At 41.2% G+C, this 17,522-nt stretch overlaps 1 protein-coding gene across 10 annotated transcripts in view; it reads left to right on the top strand.

The window, feature by feature from the left end:
- MAP7D3 (MAP7 domain containing 3) overlaps window positions 1-17,522 on the top strand; it is a 50,025-nt gene that overhangs the window by 29,196 nt on the left and 3,307 nt on the right. For 4 of the 10 annotated variants that reach the window (XM_014963088.1, XM_014963082.1, XM_014963084.1 and 1 more), the window contains 12 exons: window positions 1,052-1,150; window positions 1,538-1,636; window positions 2,713-2,838; window positions 4,854-4,999; window positions 5,367-5,497; window positions 6,047-6,291; window positions 11,098-11,233; window positions 12,348-12,528; window positions 14,209-14,313; window positions 14,581-14,634; window positions 16,090-16,183; window positions 16,628-16,826. In XM_014963088.1, the coding sequence (XP_014818574.1) occupies window positions 1,052-1,150; window positions 1,538-1,636; window positions 2,713-2,838; window positions 4,854-4,999; window positions 5,367-5,497; window positions 6,047-6,291; window positions 11,098-11,233; window positions 12,348-12,528; window positions 14,209-14,313; window positions 14,581-14,634; window positions 16,090-16,183; window positions 16,628-16,826 (1,615 nt within the window). The remainder of the gene's footprint in view (window positions 1-1,051; window positions 1,151-1,537; window positions 1,637-2,712; window positions 2,839-4,853; window positions 5,000-5,366; window positions 5,498-6,046; window positions 6,292-11,097; window positions 11,234-12,347; window positions 12,529-14,208; window positions 14,314-14,580; window positions 14,635-16,089; window positions 16,184-16,627; window positions 16,827-17,522) is intronic. The other 6 variants (XM_014963087.1, XM_014963085.1, XM_014963090.1 and 3 more) reach the window with 4 other exon arrangements.

Genomic DNA, 17,522 nt, shown 5'->3' with positions numbered 1-17,522 from the left:
GCCGGGTCTATGCTGCAGTGTTCTGTCAATCTACAACCTTTGATGGTGTGAGCTGTGCTAGAAGAACCCCTAATGTGGACACAGCTAACACTGATTATGTTGGGGAGATGATGCAGCAGAAAAACTTTTACACTGGATGCCTGGTAGGGGAATCGGTGAATATATCTATAGTGGCACAGCTGCAGGGGCTCTGAGTCACTGAAGCCTGCTTGAGATTTAAAATGATATTTATATATAATGTGTCTGCAGGGTTCAGCTCTGGGTATGAGTCAGAAACAGGGCTGTAAAGTACAGCTAACAAAGGAAGTCACTAATTACGAACTAATTGGTATTGCTTTCAAAGTGACTGTCATACCTTGAAATCCTTTGTGAATCCTTGTTTGCTTTGGAGCAAAATTTTCAGGTGGCCTGAAATACAAGAAATTTGAACAGGACTCCAACAATACAGAGATAGACTGAGTAGTTTAGATCAAGACAGCAAATCAGAGCCATTCTGTGCTCTTGATCTGGCACTGGAGAAGAAATGGCTGTTTGTAAATGATGGCTAAATTCAAAGGACAGAAAATGCAATTGCTGAATTAACCAGTTTGCTGCCACTGCGTGTTTGTGCCTGGGAAGGTGGAGGACCAGAACACGCGACTGAGAGGAAGACACTTGTTTCTGGATCAGTGGAGTATTTAATCAGCTGTGTTCTTTGATAATTCTGAGCTGAGCACTTTGTTTCTCGCTCTCACTCGTACAGAATGCAAGCAAAGACCTTTTATTTAAAATGGCCATATTTATTTAAAAAGGCTTATTAGGATGGCTTTGGTAAGTCAAACAAGAGGTCTGTTGAGACCGGCATCCTGCTGCCATAATCAGTAACATACAGGAATATAAGAAATAATGCTTTACATAGATTACTTCTTCCCTGATCCAGTTTCCCTGCTTCTGAAGGATTTATGCTATAAAGTGATTTAATTACCCTTTTATATCTTAGGGAAGTAGGGCTGGTGTTGGAGGGGACTTTGAGGCATTTCAATGTTATTAATCCATGCACTTTCACTTCCAGGTGCCACAAAGAGAAGTGCCTCACTAAACAGACTGAATAACAAAGTTCCTCTGCATTCTCAGCAGTCAGCATTCAAAAGTTCACAGGTGGAACAGAAAGGTGCAGGAAACCAGTTTGTTTTGAGAATTGGGAGACAATAAATGGGGTATTTGAAGTTGACTTTAAACCATGTCCCAGTTTTGTTACAAATATTCTTACTTGGGCTTTCACTGCTGTGCATGAATAACTGGTTTGCACATTGCAGTGCTAGATATTGGGTAACTGTCTAGAAACCAGCCTTATTCCTCCAAAAAGTGGAAGGGTGGGGGGGGAAGAGTAGACAAATGGTAGCCAAATGAATTTAGCTCATGAGAAAATAGTGCTTCGTAATGATAGATGATAGTGATTTTTAGCTGATTTCTTGGCAAAAGCAAAGCACGGGCAGTTTAGAAAATCATATATGGAAATATCTTGTTAAAAATAATCTTCCTTACGCTTGGTCTCTAGGAGGAACAGAAAAGAAGAGGAGCACATCTTTGAATAGAATGAGTAGTAAACCCCAAACCTCTCCAGAACTAGAAAAAGTGAAAAAGGAAGAAAAACCAGGTGGTTGTTTCATAAAGCTGATTTCTTTTTAAAGGCATTCATAATAAAGTTAAGATAGACTAGTTTCTGTAGTTCTTAAACTTTTAGGACTTTTATTGGCTTTTTAGTTATCCAGTGAGAAAGATAAAATTGCAAATGGTAAAGATTAAATTTTTTCCCTTTGGAGAAAAAAGAAATCCTGCACGAAGGACTTCGACTTTGTTAAATGGCTGTGGAAGTAGATGGTAAAATGTGTCTCTGCTTGAGAGAGAGATGTATTTGAAAGCTGGTAGGTTTAAATGTAAAATACAGTAAAAATGCCACTGATATGTTCCCTTCTTAGTTAAATTTTACCTTTGCTGTTTAACCTCTCTTTCATTGTTCTGTTTACAAGCAACTTCTCATTTCCTGCTGCTGGCCTACACTTTATGCATGCAAATGAAGGAGGGAACCTGTTCTCCCTTCAGTCTCCTTCGGTCTGTGCTTTCCCCACTAGGTTACAAGTAACCTCTCTTCTAGGAACTCTTCCTAAAGCTGAAGACTAGGAACTTTTCTAACATGTTTTTCTCTTTGAGTTAACAAATCTGAAACTTTCCTTTTTAGCAGCTGTTACCAACGGTGGAAATGATATTCTGCTTCAGAATCTTTCCTGTGGGGGAGGATGATGAGTGCTGCCTGTGTGAACTTGTCTGTGCACCTGATGCCTGATGATAACCATTTGCTTTGACTTGCAAGGCTTCCATGTAATATGTCAGAACAGCCTTTCCTGCAATCTAGAGAATATACAGCTGAAGAGCTGAGTCAAAAACTTTTCCTATTTTGACTGACTTCAGCATCCATCTCTGTTGTGTGCATGCCAGTCTTTTCACATTTAAACAATTAGCAAGCCAAGGATGAGAAGCGCAACATAAGAGATTGTGGTGTTTAACCCTTCTATGCTATTAGTTTGGATTTCCCTCTTCATTATTTAAGTATTTTGCCTCTAAGGCTGTTATGATTTGCAACAATGCTCATGATCTTCCTTTTCTTTGTACTGCTTGACTTTTTCATGATATGATTTCATGTTGGATCCTTTCTGATTTGTTCCCATCATTCAGCTCGTCGCTCCCAGCTCAGTCCTCTGGACAGTAGCATAATCAGTCGCCTCCTCGCCCCCACACAGGCCTCCTTAGCTAGGAGTAAAAGCGCTGCTACGCTATCGGCTGATGGACAGGATCCTTCAGGTAACAGGAGGGCACCAAAGCCTGACTTTACACAGTTGCTCTTCAAGAAGAACTTACATGATAGTCGCTAACTGTGCTACCCTGAACTGTGAATCAGACAGTTAGTATATAATACTATTTATCCAGTATTTTCTTTGGTCAGCAATAACCAATTCATATGCAGAGGTGCACGTTTACTTTACAAAATCGAGTAATACTGGCTTTTAAACTCCAGTGCTAGTGTACTTGCTCTGCAGAGAATGAGGTGCTGGTATTTGTGTTTTTCTCTTTTTAACTGACAGAGATCTGCATTTGGGTGGACCCTCGAATGTGAGACTTATTGGTCAGCGAACAGTGCTAGGAAAATAAAGGGAAAAAACCAAACATAACATTTCAGAGCAGGCTGAAAGGAATAACTGCAAGGCCTAAATTCCTTTAGGGGGAGAAATTCTTGTAGGAACACGCCAAAGGCGTTATCTTAATGTAAGCACAGGGAGCCCTGAGCTGGCTTCATTCAAGCTGGTTGTAGAAGTAAAGACATACTGGAAGGAGAAGATATTGTAGAGAAACCCTGGCTGGCTCAAGCAATGTTATATTGGCCCAGACTGAGCTGATAAGCCCACACTGTGGCTCGATTTAGTACTAGTGCAGGAATCTCTGCATCGTGGGCAAGCCCTGGCTGCATCCCACATCTTATAGTTGCTATTGGTTGTAAGAATGCCCCAGTCAATGTATATCTGGAACTAATGTGGGGTCCTTTCTCCTCTCTTACCTTACAACTTGCGTTCTCAGTTTTGCTTGTTTCCTCTTAAGTATGTTCTTCCATCTTTATTTTTTATCTTATGCCACTTAACTTGGTCCTTGTTGGTAACAGTGATATTTCTGCACTGCTCCCCTTGCGTAATAATCAGTTTTTAATTTTTGGTTTGTAGTTGGTGGTCATATTTTGCACACCTATCTATATGCCACTTTTATTTTACCATGAATATTTCAGTTCATGTCATGTGGGGAAATTCCATCTTTTTCGCTGTTCCTGACAGCATGTGACATTCACTATTGCTGAATTAAAGATAGCTTCTACATTTTTGCCAGATTACTTGAAAGTCCTTTCTTTGTTTTAGTAGAAACATACCTGTGCTTTAGCACAAACTGTGCATAAACAGAATGCAGTTCTCCTTCCACAAATGCTATAAAAATAAAATGTATTTTCCATAAAGTTACTAAATTAAGTGCTGGCATCTGTCACAATTATTCAGACTATAGAAAAATCCAATATCTATTTTCAGAAGTAGTTTTTTACATTTGTGTATGCTTATGCATCTACGATTATGTTAGTGAAAGAAGTAACTAGAAGATACAGTTTCTTTCGGTATCTTACTTGTGAAGAGATTGAGACTTCGGGTAGGAAAGGTATTTTAGTTTAACAGTTGACCTTTTTGTCTCGATATGTTTCTTGTACACTGCTTATTTTGATTTTTTGTTTTCTAATGTGGATGAAGGGCACAGAGAGGGAAAGTAGAATAAAATAATGTTGCACAAGTGCTTAATTCACAAGAAAAGTTTGTAGAGTAATGCTCAGTTTCCTAACACAATGCTGCTTTGTAACTGCTCCTTGAAAAGAAGGAAGATTTCCTCCTTGTGTATGGGGGAAACATACTTAAAATTAGAACCCATCATGAAGAACTCATAAAGATGCTAAGCCATTAAAACTGAAGTATTTGTGATTAGATGCTAAAATTAAGGTAACACTGGTGTATTGCAAATTTAGATGCTGTTTGGAAAAGCATTTTATTTTTATCTACTCCAGACTGCTGCTTTCAGAGTGGTTTTGTTCTTGGTGCTGTTGCTTCCAAGGTACTAATCGTGTGATGGTGGTGTCTCTGCCTGTCACCCATTACAGCGTGTACAGCTTGTGGTGTTTCTCTGTGCAGTTTCTAACACACACAATCTTTCTTTCTCTCTTTCTCCCTCTTCTCCTGTTCTTATGCTGTGCACTTGGTTCTTGTTTTGTCTTGTCAAATTCCTAACTTTTATAGAATCTTACCTCTGTCCTCGTTCAGCTTCAGCCAGTTCCATCAGTTCCCCAGTCCCAGCTCCTAAGGTGCCCGTGCGCAGTCGTAGCATCGACAGATTGAAGTCCTCTCTATCTTCATCTGATGCAAGTTCACCAGATTCAACCCAGGTTTGTTGAAAATCCACAGGAATTAGGTTTGTATTAATCTGGGTGTTTTGAACAGCTCAAGAGGGGATCCTGTTGGCAGCAGTTTGCTTATTTTATTGAAATATTCAATAGCATTAGCTTAAAAAACAGTATTGAAGTCAAATTGTAATTTTATGATCCTTGATCTCTCTGGTATTTTAAAGGGAGGCTGCTTGCTGCTTATGGTGCCCAAAGTTTAACTTAGGTGACATATTGACTGGGTCTATGTTTTGGAACATAAAGGAAATGTCAAGTACACCTTATTGAGAAGTAGTATGTTTGCTGTGGTAGCAGTTCCTATGGAATGTATTCTAGAGAGTGAGCATTATTTTATTTTTTTGTATCCTAGAAATCGGAGACAGAAAAACCATCCCCAGGTTCTGTGTTAAGACGCCCTCCCTCGCCATCTGTGTCTGCCCGTAGAAGATCCCCTTCTCCTGCTAATTTGGTAAAGCGTCCTCCATCACCTTCTACAGCTAGGTACGTGTCCAGGTTAAATTTCTACTTTTATTCAGAAGAAAATGAAGGCTGCTTCCTGACAGCTGCACTGTTAGCGTTTGGATGACCTATGCTATGCCATGTTTATATGCATAAGGTACTCTTGGTCTGATTTCATTTTTCCACAATAGAGAAGCAGCTCTTACTTGAGCTTTTGTCTTTTTTGTGGACGAAATTCTCCATGGTTTTCTGTACGGCCTGTAGAGGGAGCATGCGAGCTTCTGAAAAAGCTGATCTACCTGTGTTTAGTGTAAGAAGTTTCTTGGACTGGAATCACAGGGTTCATCCTTGATATGGAGTAAATGGAGCTCTGCACTAGCAGACGTGGTTTGATGTCTACTAAGTCCAAGTGCCCAGGGTATTTTGGAACCTTGTATTTGAGTTTTGTGAGGAAGGCACCAGGAATTTGTGTGTTGATTTATTTTTAAAAGTGAGGTGCGTAATGTAAACTAACCAAAATAGACTGCTGTCCTCAGTTGTGTCTTTGAGGTTTTCAGTGTTAGCACTGAAAAATATTCTTTAATCCAACAGACAAAAGACTCGCCCACCTTCACCTGGCATGTCAAAACAAAGGCCACCATCTCCTACTCCAGTCTCTAAAACTGCACCCATCCAACGTCCACCTCTGACACCAGGTGTTATAAATATCACCAAAAAGAAAACTGAAGCAGAGAGCAAACCAAAGGATAAGAGCGCAGAAGGAACAGGACAGGAGCAAGGTGCTTCACCAGCCTTGGACAGGGATGTGGTAGCAGCTAGCATGAAGACCAAAGAAGGTGAGTGTTCCTCACGGACTGATGCACTCTTATTCCAGGCATCTCCAGTGTGCACTAGGACTGGGGAAGTAATTCCTGCATGGGACAGACCACTGGAGGATAGGATGCTTTAGGGCGGAAGCTGTTCATTGCTGATTATTTATACAGTAATTTTATGTGGTATGACTTTTGGATGTGGATTTTAGTGCAGCAGTTGGTTTATTTGACTTGGAGATTTAAGTCAGGAGCTTTCAATATTATTGCTTATACTATGATTTTAAGAAAAGCAGAAATCCTGCTTGCCTTTTGGACTTCAGCCGTGCTAGCTGAGGGATCTTAGGTTTGCAGAGTCAATAGTTAAACTATGCAAAGGTCTTTCTGTCCAGTTGGCAGTTCTTAAAATTGATTGTGTAGAGACCTGCTTGGAGGAAGAAATCAGCTGCTGTTGCATCAATTGGCTACTGGTACCAATCACAGTAGCTGATTTTTCAGCCAGTTTTCACAAAGCTAGAAGACTGATTGCGGTGAAGGTATAACCATTGCTGCCTCAGGAGAAAAGGGTCGGTGCATGGGTCACACTGACAAACATTCTCGGTAGATTAAGGAGAGCCATATACTGGATAAGCAATTGGTCTCCTGGTCTTCTTCATCATGCTAAGTAAGCACATCCTCTGTCCCTCACCGGAAGAATGCCATCAGCCATCTCCAGAACAGTCTGGGAGAACCTTCTGGTGAGGTCTGGCAGGCACTCCTCTGTGGAGAAGGACTTAGGGGAGACTTAACAGGAAAAGGAGGGATCTCTGGAGATTAAACTACAGTCAGTGGGCAGTGCTGGGGGTGAAAATCCTTCAGAGACGAGGTAAGTGGGAACATGTGCTTGCTGCACGTTTCTGCACGAACCATTCCTCTTGTGCGTTCCTCAGCCACTGCCTTGATTTCTGAGACTCATGGACACTACTCAGTGTTGGATGTGAAACAGCATTAGTGGAAGAACTCATTTGTGGTGCAGTTCTTTGAGCATATGTTCCCCTAAAAGGAAGCTTGAATGTCACAGTCAGATGTGGATGTTTGTATGAAGTTGCATATCTGTGTTCAGTGACTCATCATTCATCTCAGCAGTCGGAAATTCCATCTCTTGATGTGCTGCATTACTGTGATAAATGTCTTGCATGCCTCAGAGGGGGCATAATCAATTGTGATCAAAGTCATTGGTTGGTTGAAACCTCCATAACAGGGTGTCCTATTTCTGTATCTTCCAGTTCTGGAACAAGAACACCTGTCCTTGTTCCTTGGATGCCCCACCTGTCTCCTTTCCATGCTGACTTCTGGAACTGTATTAACCCAGTTTAGCTGTTTTCATTTTATTTTATGGCTAATCTCCAACCTGGTCATCTCCATAGTGATTCATACTGGGGCTGGGTGAAGCTCTTTTTCTTTGACACATACAAGATAAGGAAATAGTGGGCTTGTTCTTCAAGATGGAGATGATTTCATTTATCTCTTTGAATGTTTTGGGTCACTGCAATATTGCTAAATAAGGCAAAATCTTTGTTCTTCAAAAGAAAAAATTGCTTGCAATGTTCATTTTACACGTCTGTGTAGGCGGTTCCCCCTGTGGGTTGGTGCAATACTGTGATCAGACAGCTTCTGAAGTCAGAGCACACCAACGGATGGCCTGTGGCAAATCAGTCTCTAGGTCTTGTAGGTTCAACCTAATTTCAGCTTTGTGTGCTTGTATTGTCGTACCATCTTTCTCCTTCAAACGAAGCTTGATTGACTGTTGCTGATAGACAGCAATCAAGTCTTTCTCTTGTTTTTTTGTGTCTTCCTACTAAAATATGCTGTTCTGCAGTAAAACACTTTCTATTTTTCAGAGACCTGGAGCAGTTGTCATTTCTGGCAGCAGCCTTTCACGGCTTCTCTGAGAGTTAAAAGGCTTGTTTCAACTTAAAGCATAAGAAGTGCTCCTTCATGAGCTCTCACCTTATGCATGATGATAGGTAATAAACTATCATGGAGCCTCACCTTTTTCTGTCTGGGTAGTGAAGGCTGTGGAATGTGATTCCTAGATTAATTGTGAATAAATGACTTGCCTTAAAATGTGCTGGAATCTTCCTTCCATCCAACTAATACTACAGGCATGTTTGTGTTTCTGCTGTCAAACTGGAAAACAATAGTCTGGTAAGGAACTGACACCAGCTTCTCCTCACATAGCAGATCTGGTAACTTTTTTTCAGAAGATAAAAAAGAATATTATGGATTAATGGGAGAAAAGGAGGAGGTTCAACTTCCACCTCTTCACAAGTTGCAGATCTGCCTGCAGCCTACTCAGTTGGCAAGCAAATATTGCTGAGGAAGGAAGTGCCTAAATGCAGTCTGTATTCCTGATGGCTGCAAGGATCTTAATTGTGCCTCTTTGTTTCTAAATCGCAGGCTAGAATTAAGTGAAGTCAACACATCAGCTGTCGGTCCTGTAGGTGCATTTTACAACTGTTTTGAGACATTCCTCTTGCCTCTTTCCCCTTCCATTCCCCTTTCTTTGAGAAAAAGACAGTTCTTATCAGGAACAACAGTGGGAGTACAAGGAAAATGGAGCCCAGTGTAAAATGCTGGAAGAATCTTCTTAAGGTGTTAAAGCAATCCTGTTGGGAAGTCCCGTGTCCTGTCCTATGGAGGTAGATGGTACAAGGGCTGCATGGAGATGAAAGCACTATTGAAGCAACCGTATGGGAAACATCAGCTTCAAAAAGTGAAAATGCAATGGGATGGTCCCCCGTAGACTTGAGGTCTCCTACCCTTTCTTTGGTTTTATACCCCAGTGTCCTGAATCATTACATCTAATTATCTTCTTTTGTTTTTGATACCAGATATTAATCATATTTCAAGCTATCATTATCATGCTATAACCCTAACACCTAAAAGCCTAAACCCTTTAGCCTTTGTGCTGAGGATTAAATCATCTTATTTAGCTTCAATTTTGAGGGGCAGAAATAGGTTAAACCTGACATGTCAACCAATTTTGATATGGCTGAAGTTCCAGTAGTGTTAAAACAGGGCTGGCTGTGCTGGTCACTGTGCAAGTGCATAGTAGAAGGTGGCCTTGGCTGCAAAACCTGACTAGTATAGACTGACGAGACACTCAAGAGGTGGAGGAAAAGAGAAGCATTTTGATGTCTTGTTTGTATACTGGCAACAGTAAATGAAACCTCCCACCTTTTCTTTAAATTAAAAATTAAAAAGTTGCAGAGCATAGGAAGAAAAGCGCTATGTGCAAGTCTCAAGTAGGCAGATCCTGCTGATGGTTCTTACAACTGCAAATGACTGATCTCTCCTGCTCAGAGCTCAGGAGGAGGAGAACCCCTTTTGTGACAACTCAAATTTGGCAGTATTGTGGCTGATCATTGTTTGTACCCAAATGCCTGCATTTTTGCCCAGATGAGAAGCAATGAGTGTCCTCGGGAGGTGCTGCTTTTTCAGCATTGGCTAAATCTAAATTTTAGAAAACTCTGTGACTGTGCTCCATGTGTTGGAATGTTTTCCCTGGGACTGCAAGAACAATTTGTAGGCAGCAAACGCTGCCATGATTCAGCTGCTGTGGGTGCCCTCTGTGTAGTTACATCCCACAGCTGTAAGTAGTGACTACATGTCCATGGGGCTTGAGCAGCTTTTCAGGTATTAAAGTTCCTAATGATGGCATTGTGTTTTGAATGATTTGTCTCTGGGTCAAAAGCAAAATAACTGAAGTCATGATGTCATTGTTCATTAAAATTGCCTTGGCTTGAAGGCTTTATGAATGTTAAGCAAACATACATGTGCTGATTTGTGAAATATTAAAAAGAAGAAAGGCAGGTCCTCACCTACATTATGATGCTATTGCTCTACTGACGCCAAGAGCTAATTCTTTGAATATTCAGATGATCAGTTCTTTAGCCACATTCAAACAGTAACATATATTGAAAATAATATATATATTGAATATAATGTCTATTGAACACTAATGTATATTGAAAGAACACTTTTTTTTTTAATATAAAACTCAGTGTTCTTTCAATATATTGAGAGCAAATGGATGGTAAGCGTGGTTTTTTTTCATAATGTTAATTTATAATTTATATAAATAAGCATATATATAATTTATAGCACCTCTGACCATAACACCAGGCAGGGCATGAAAAACCATAAAATACCTACTAACCTGGTGGTTGGAGCTGTTTTGATCTCCATGAAAATAGGAAAATGATTTGTTGCTAAAATGTGTATAAGTATGGTATTACTGAAGTCATTGGTATGTGCTTTCAGGTCTAGGTAATGTGGTGATTATTTGCACCCTAAGATACTCTGTAAATGTAAAGGCATGAATGTCATGAAACAAGAGAAATAAAAAAACCTCCAGTATTTCCTTTTAGGGTCATGTGCATTCAGTTTCATTAGAAGGAATTTAAGTGTATTTCCTAAAGCAGTATTTTTTCAGTTTTCTACTAAGTGTTTTTAAGTGCTACAGAATAAACGTCTTTTTAGAAATGTGTTTTTAAGTATTATGGTAGTTGGAGATTTGAATGTATCATCTGGAATATGGCTGGATCAGTGAAGTTGAAATGGGTTGCTATTATATCAGTGTCAGTGCAATATTGTGTCTCTGCATCTCTGTGGGACTGCCCTTTGGCTTTTGTGGGCCTTTAGGTACGGGGTGTCCCTGAGTGATGAGCACTGATTGAAAAGATAGAGGGTTAACTGGCCAGTACGAAAATATCATCTCACAGTGATAACGTCTGGCTGAATTTTAAGTTACTGGCACGTTTTAACAGCTATTTCTTTTAACCTTTGCAGAGTCAGGGAGCAAAGCAGTAGCAGGGACCACCACAGCTGAAGAGGCTGCTAAAATCTTGGCAGAGAAAAGACGTCTGGCTCGGGAGCAAAGAGAGCGTGAAGACCAAGAAAGAATTCAGAGACAGGAAGAGGAAAGGTAACAATTCAGGAGAAGGAAGGAGGAAGGGATGCTTTCAGTGGTGGGGTGTGGTTGGAGTGGACACTTCAGCTGTATATGTTTCCTAAGCATTTATGTAATGTCCTGTAGATCTTGAAGCAGTCCCTGAAGCAGAGAGACGGGCAGTAGCACCACTTGAGATGGGACAGGTTGCTGTGTATATTATTAACCTGCATCTCGCTATATATAGTGCAATGTCCTGGTGCAAATCACTGCTCCTTCTTCCTTCCAGTCACCGCTGCTGCTTTTATTTCAGAATTAGAATGTGCTTTTTACACCCCTTGTATTTTTCTGCTGTCTTGACATAGTCAGCCTCTCTCTGTTAAACTTTTCTTTTGATGAACTCAGGCAGTAGTTTGATGCATTAAATCTCACTTTAGTGATCCTAAATCTGGATCAGAAACGTTGCAGCCCAGTAATTCAAATTGATAAATCAGTGTACTTTTTTTTCACTGCATAAAAGCTATTAAAAATAAGTTATTAACTTTATGCAGACTAACTTTATTCCAGACCAGGAATATCACAAACCTCTCTGCAAACACTATGGAGCATTAGATTTTATCTGGTTTCCACTAATAGGTATAAAGTTGTCATAAACTTGCATATAGCCTGCTACAGATATTTTATCAGAAAAGCAATGTCATCAGCTCTGTTGTACAGTCAAATCATGCAGATACACACACCTCCAGTATATCGAATTTGAACTATAGAAGAAACAGTCTTTTAGAAAATCCAACTAAATTTGTTTGATGGTGATTGAAAGCTTTGTTCACATCATGGATGCAGGTGGCATTTATTAACTAGTTGTCACTTAATCATTTATCAGTCAAAAAATCCATTATTGGAGATACCTGCCTTGACTTAATCAGCAAAGAACACTTATGTACTTGTAGATTCTTCCAAGTTACTCTGCTTTTTCCTTTGATGGGTCTGGATGGTGGCATTTGTAAATCCAAACCAGAAATTATCTTTACACAGTTATTCTGTGATTGGATAACTTAGAACTGTCTCGCTTTCCTAGTCTGTCTCATGTGCGTGCATGCTTTTAAAGAGATAAATACCCAGTTGGTAACCTGTATCTTGGAAACGCTAGGATCAGAGAAGAAGAAATGGCCAAGAGAGCAACTGAGGAAAAAGCACGACGCGAGGAGGAGCTCTGTAAAGAGGAGGAAGAGAAGAGACTGGCTTGTGAAGGACAGCAAAGACAAGCTGAAGAGGAGAGGATCCGCCGAGAACAGGAAGAGCAGGAAAAACTTGCTGAGCTTCAACACCAGGTAGGTTCAGCTGTGTTCCTTGTACAAGCTGCTGACGTGTTTTCCATGGAGTTGACCTTGATTTTCTTTCACAGAATGTTTTTGACAGATGTGTCAGGAATGATGTAAAGCAGAGTTCAGCCTGTCTGAGATGAATTTGGGAATGTCTTGAAGTCCTTTCCTTGCCCTAGTCTATGTGATTTTTTTTTTTTTGATTTTTTTTTTCCACGTTTGATAAATTTAAGTGTGGGGCAGAAGCAGATTTATTTTTTTTTTTAGCCATCTGGGGTGCTATTTTGCATGTGTGAAATATTTGTTTGAGCCCACTTTATCAGCTTACTGCTGCAGATTATAACAAGGTGGTCTGTCTGGAAAGTCACCTGGGGCTTGCTCCGATTCCTTTAAAAGAAAGATTGGTTCCAAGTCTGCTCCTCTGGTTGCTAAATAGTCTCCTACAGCTAATCACAGAATGTTGTGGGGTTGGAAGGGACATCCGGAGAACATCTAGTCCAACCCCCTGTCAGAGCAGGTCCACCCAGAGCAGGTCCCACAGGAATGTGTCCGGGTGGATTTTGAATGTCTCCAGAGTTGGAGACTCCACCACCTCCCTGGGCAGCCTCTGCCAGGCTCTGCCACCCTCACAGCAAAGAAGTTCCTCCTCATCTTTAGGTGGAACTTCATACGTGCAAGTTTGTTCTCTCTTGTCCTGTCCCTGGGCACCACTGAAAAAAGACTGGCCCCATCCTCCTGACACCCACCCTCTAAGTATTTATAGGTGTTGATCAGATCCCCCCTCAGTCTTCTCTTCTCCAGACTAAACAGACCCAAGTCCCTCAGCCTTTCCTCATCAGAGAGATGCTCCCGGCCCCTCATCATCTTTGGAGCCCTTTGCTGTCCCCTCTCCAGCAGTTGCCTGTCCTTGAACTGGGGAGCCCAGAACTGGCCCCAGTGCTCCAGATGGGGCCTCCCCAGGGCAGAGTAGAGCGGGAGGATGACCAGCTAATATCTGTGTACCTGTACAAAGGCATCCTTGTAGCTGAAGGGAGATGATTTGCACAAAGTGCATTTTCTTTAAATTACATTAATTTTGAAAATTCAAGCAGTTTTACAATTAACTCCTTTGTATTTTGAAGAGCTGTATCTTATGGATAGCATTGAGATGGGTCTGAATTTCTTTAAAATCTTTTTTTAAATTTATAACAATCATTCACAGTGTTAACTAGGCTTCTGTCTCTCCAGTCATACTGGAGAGGATTTTCCAGTGTAGAGGGAATAGAAGATGCTCGACACCAGGTATCTTCATAGTAATACCTGACTGCCAAGATTTCAAAGTTAACCTTCCCACATTTAGAATTTAATTGCTGTCTTGTTACTTCAAAAATTATCCTCCTGGACAAAATCTTCAACCTGAAGTATGGTTTGAACCCTGAGTAGCTCAATACCATCCAGAACATTTCTATAATCACAGTGTAGCCATGCACATAATTTTTCTTCTCAGATCAGTTTCTGAATGTCATATTAATATGTATTTCCTGCCAGTAGCTGGGTATTTGGCATTTAGCTGCAATGTATGGTAGCATTAAATAGTGATTTTCTGATGTTCCTGTCTATATTGAACCCAAAATCTCTGCAGCAGCTCTGCTTTGGCTCTTGGAAATGAGTTATGCACTGGGTGCTCTCTGCTTTTTGTTTTATCTTCAGAGAGAAGAAGCTGAAGCAAAAGCTCAAGAAGAGGCTGAAAGACAGCGGCTGGAAAGAGAGAGAATTATGCAGCAAAATATGCAGGAAAGGCTTGAAAGAAAAAAGGTATTGCTGTTTTGAAAGCAGAGAAGTTTTTCAGCCTGAAATGTTGTTGAGGTGTTAAACTGAACAAGCAAACAGTCTCAGATGCATTTAAATTGTAATATGTTCCTTTAAAAAAAAAAGTCAATTCTGACTTCTGAGCTTTAAAAATGGTGAAAAAACCCCAGTAAATTTATGAAATAAGAAATATATGATTGATGAGTATGTAAACCAGAATGCTGAAATACAAAGCTCTGTATGTCATTGCAAATATTTTCCCTCTTTTAACAGAGAATTGAAGAAATAATGAAAAGAACACGAAAATCAGATCAAAATGAATCCAAGGTACTTGTTTAGATCTGTGTAAGGGCAGAATAGGCCCTTCCTAGGCTTAGCCTTGTGTCCTGTCTTCCTCTGCTGCCCTCACTCAGACTGGCTTCCATGCGAAGTGTGAAGTTCTGGTGCACCAGAATAATTTCCAGTAGTTTCCCATTGCCCGCATCCTTCTGCTCTGCTTGTTCTCACCAAAGTCTTTGCTGTGTTTTTGTTCAGGGCATATAGAAACAATGGGATCAGGTGGCATCGCTTGCCAATTGGTTAAAAAAGCACTGCTTAGCAATGAATTTTTTTTTTATAGCTGTACGCATTCCACTGGGGCTGTTTGTCTCCAGAAAACTTTAAATTCCTGGCTTCTGTTTGCTTAAAGCAAATCTTGGATGCCCCTTGGATTGCTACAGTAAACCCGATGTATTTTTGTTAATGTAGTGACCTGAGGCTTGTGGTAAATTACATATATTATATTGAGTAGTTGTTGTTCTCTGAGCATTCAAAGACCTAAGTCTTCATATAGTTGAAAATCAATAAATATTTATGGAATCATGGAATTGTCAGAGTTGGAAGGGACCTCTAGAGATCATCCAGTCCAACTCCTCTGCCAAAGCAGGGTTGTCCAGAGCAAATCACTCAGGACAGCATCCAGGTGGGGCTTGAAGATCTCCAGAGAAGGGGACTCCACACCCTCCCTGGGCAGCCTCTGCCAGGGCTCTGCCACCCTCACCCCAAACAAGTTCCTCCTCACATCCGAGTGGAACTTCCCATGGTCCAGCTTGTGCCCGTTGCCCCTCGTCCTGTCACTGGGAAAAGAGTCCGGCTCCATCCTCCTCCAACCCACCCTTTAGACACTTGTCAGCATTAATAAGGTCTCCCCTCAGCCTTCTCTTCTCCAGGCTAAAGAGCCCCAGCTCTCTCAGCCTTCCCTAATCAGGGAGATGCTCCAAGCCCTCCATCATCTCTGTTGCCCTATGCTGGACTCTCTCCAGCAGTTCCCTGTCTCTCTTGAACTGGGGAGCCCAGAACTGGACGCAGGATTCCAGTTGTGGCCTCCCCAGTGCAGAGCAGAGGGGGGGAATGACCTCCCTCCACCTCCTGGCCACACTCTTCCCTCTGCAGCCCAGGATCCCATTGGTCCTCTTGGCCACAAGGGCCCATGGCTGGCTCATGGAGAGTTTACTCTCCACCAGGACCCCCAGATCCTTCTCCTCAGAAGTGCTTTCCAGCAGGTCCACCCCCAACCTGTATTGGTGCCAGGCACGCACCTTGGAGAAAAGAGGGGAAGAGGAACCCAGGAATAGTTCATAGGCAAGAGATGAAGTGGGTCCCACCTATTCCTTTCCAGGCTCAGCAGAGCACATGTTGCTGGGTGTCCTGATTGTCTCTTAGCGTGTGGCCTTACAGCAGGGCAGGGAGCTGGGAAAATGTGATGTGGTGGTGAGCTGCTCCCAGTAACCTCTGGCAATTCAGTTGCAGAGGGAAGGGAAGTCTGTCTCTGAGGCGATGGAGGGAGAGGATATTGAAGAGGAGGAAGAGCTGGGTCTTGAGAAGACTGATCAGCCAGGTAAGGAAACTCGATGAGTCAGGTCAAAGGAGCAGGAGCGTCTTAAGGCTGTTTAAGCATTGTTTAAAATGCCAATGACATTGTGATGGTCTAAAGCGCAAGTCCCAGAAATGCCAGGCTGCTCTGTTTGAGCAGAGAGTGTATCACTGCCTGTTCCATACTGCCAGAACAGAATTTAATGCAAAAATGATTTGAGAGTGAGATCCAGGCAGTGTCTTTTCATTTTACAAGAGTGTTTTTAAAGATAGAAAACACATTTCATGTTGTTACAGGCATCTTGGCTATAGAAAAATGAATCTGTTGAAGCCAAATGCTTTGAGTTTTGGCTAGGGAAGTTCACTTTGGCACCTGTATTTTAGAATTAATAAAATGAACCTGTTACTGAAGCTCTTTTTATTTTTTTTCTCCTTTCTGTTTTCTTTTTTTCTTCCCCTTCGCTTTCAGGAAAGCTAAATGGCATTGAGTTACCCCAGGAAGCCAAGGGGGAGGCAGAGGGCTGTTTGGAGGCTGGGCATAGCTCGATCTCTGCAGGCTCTGAGCAACACGATGTGTCAGAGCTGAAGGCCAGCGAAGTATTTATGAATGGCAGCGGTTTGAAAAGTGATGACGGGTCCCTACTTGTTATGGAATTAAAAGATTCCAGGTGAGTCTGTGTAGGTTTTTACTGTCAGAGCAGTTATTTGTCACACGAGCAATCCCTCACTATGTTTAACTTAAATTAAGTGCTGTATATAGCACTGCGTGAGACACGCAGCCAGTAACGTGGCAGCATTACTCATAAAGAACGGCATCAGCTTGAAATCTTTTTCCTTGAAATGCATAGCGGTTCTTTTCATTAACAAAAGATTAAACAGGGAGGGGGACAACACTGAAAAGGAAGAATGACCTACAGAAAGCTCTAGAACAGTTTCGGTTGTGCTGAGACACCAGATACAACACCGAAACCTACCTTAATAGGAATTTCTCTTAATATTTCAAATTTTGTCTTTTTGAACATGAAGCATTTCCATCTACGACTGGAAAATCTGTGCTCTGATGCTTGTTCCACTTGCTCATCTAAATGATAATGATTTAGAAGTGATGGTGAACTCTTCTTTTAAAGTGATGATAAATTAATTTTATTGCTCCGGTGATAGAATATAAAGGCTTTTTCATTATTTTAAGAATGACTGAAAATTTATCACTCCTGACTTGGGTTTAGGTTTTTAATCTCTTTTAAGTATTGCGGGTTTTTTGAGGCTCAGATTTGTGTTTTAGAAGTCTGAACTGGAGAGAAAAAAGGAAAAACGCACACTACTAATTTAATGGTGCAGGGCTTTAAACTTGTTGATTTCTTACA

This window comes from Calidris pugnax, unplaced genomic scaffold, assembly GCF_001431845.1.
Source record: "Calidris pugnax isolate Ruff unplaced genomic scaffold, ASM143184v1 scaffold294, whole genome shotgun sequence".
NCBI lineage: Eukaryota > Metazoa > Chordata > Aves > Charadriiformes > Scolopacidae > Calidris > Calidris pugnax.
Note: the sequence above shows the minus strand (reverse complement) of the source record. Positions and strands in the feature narration are given on the sequence as shown.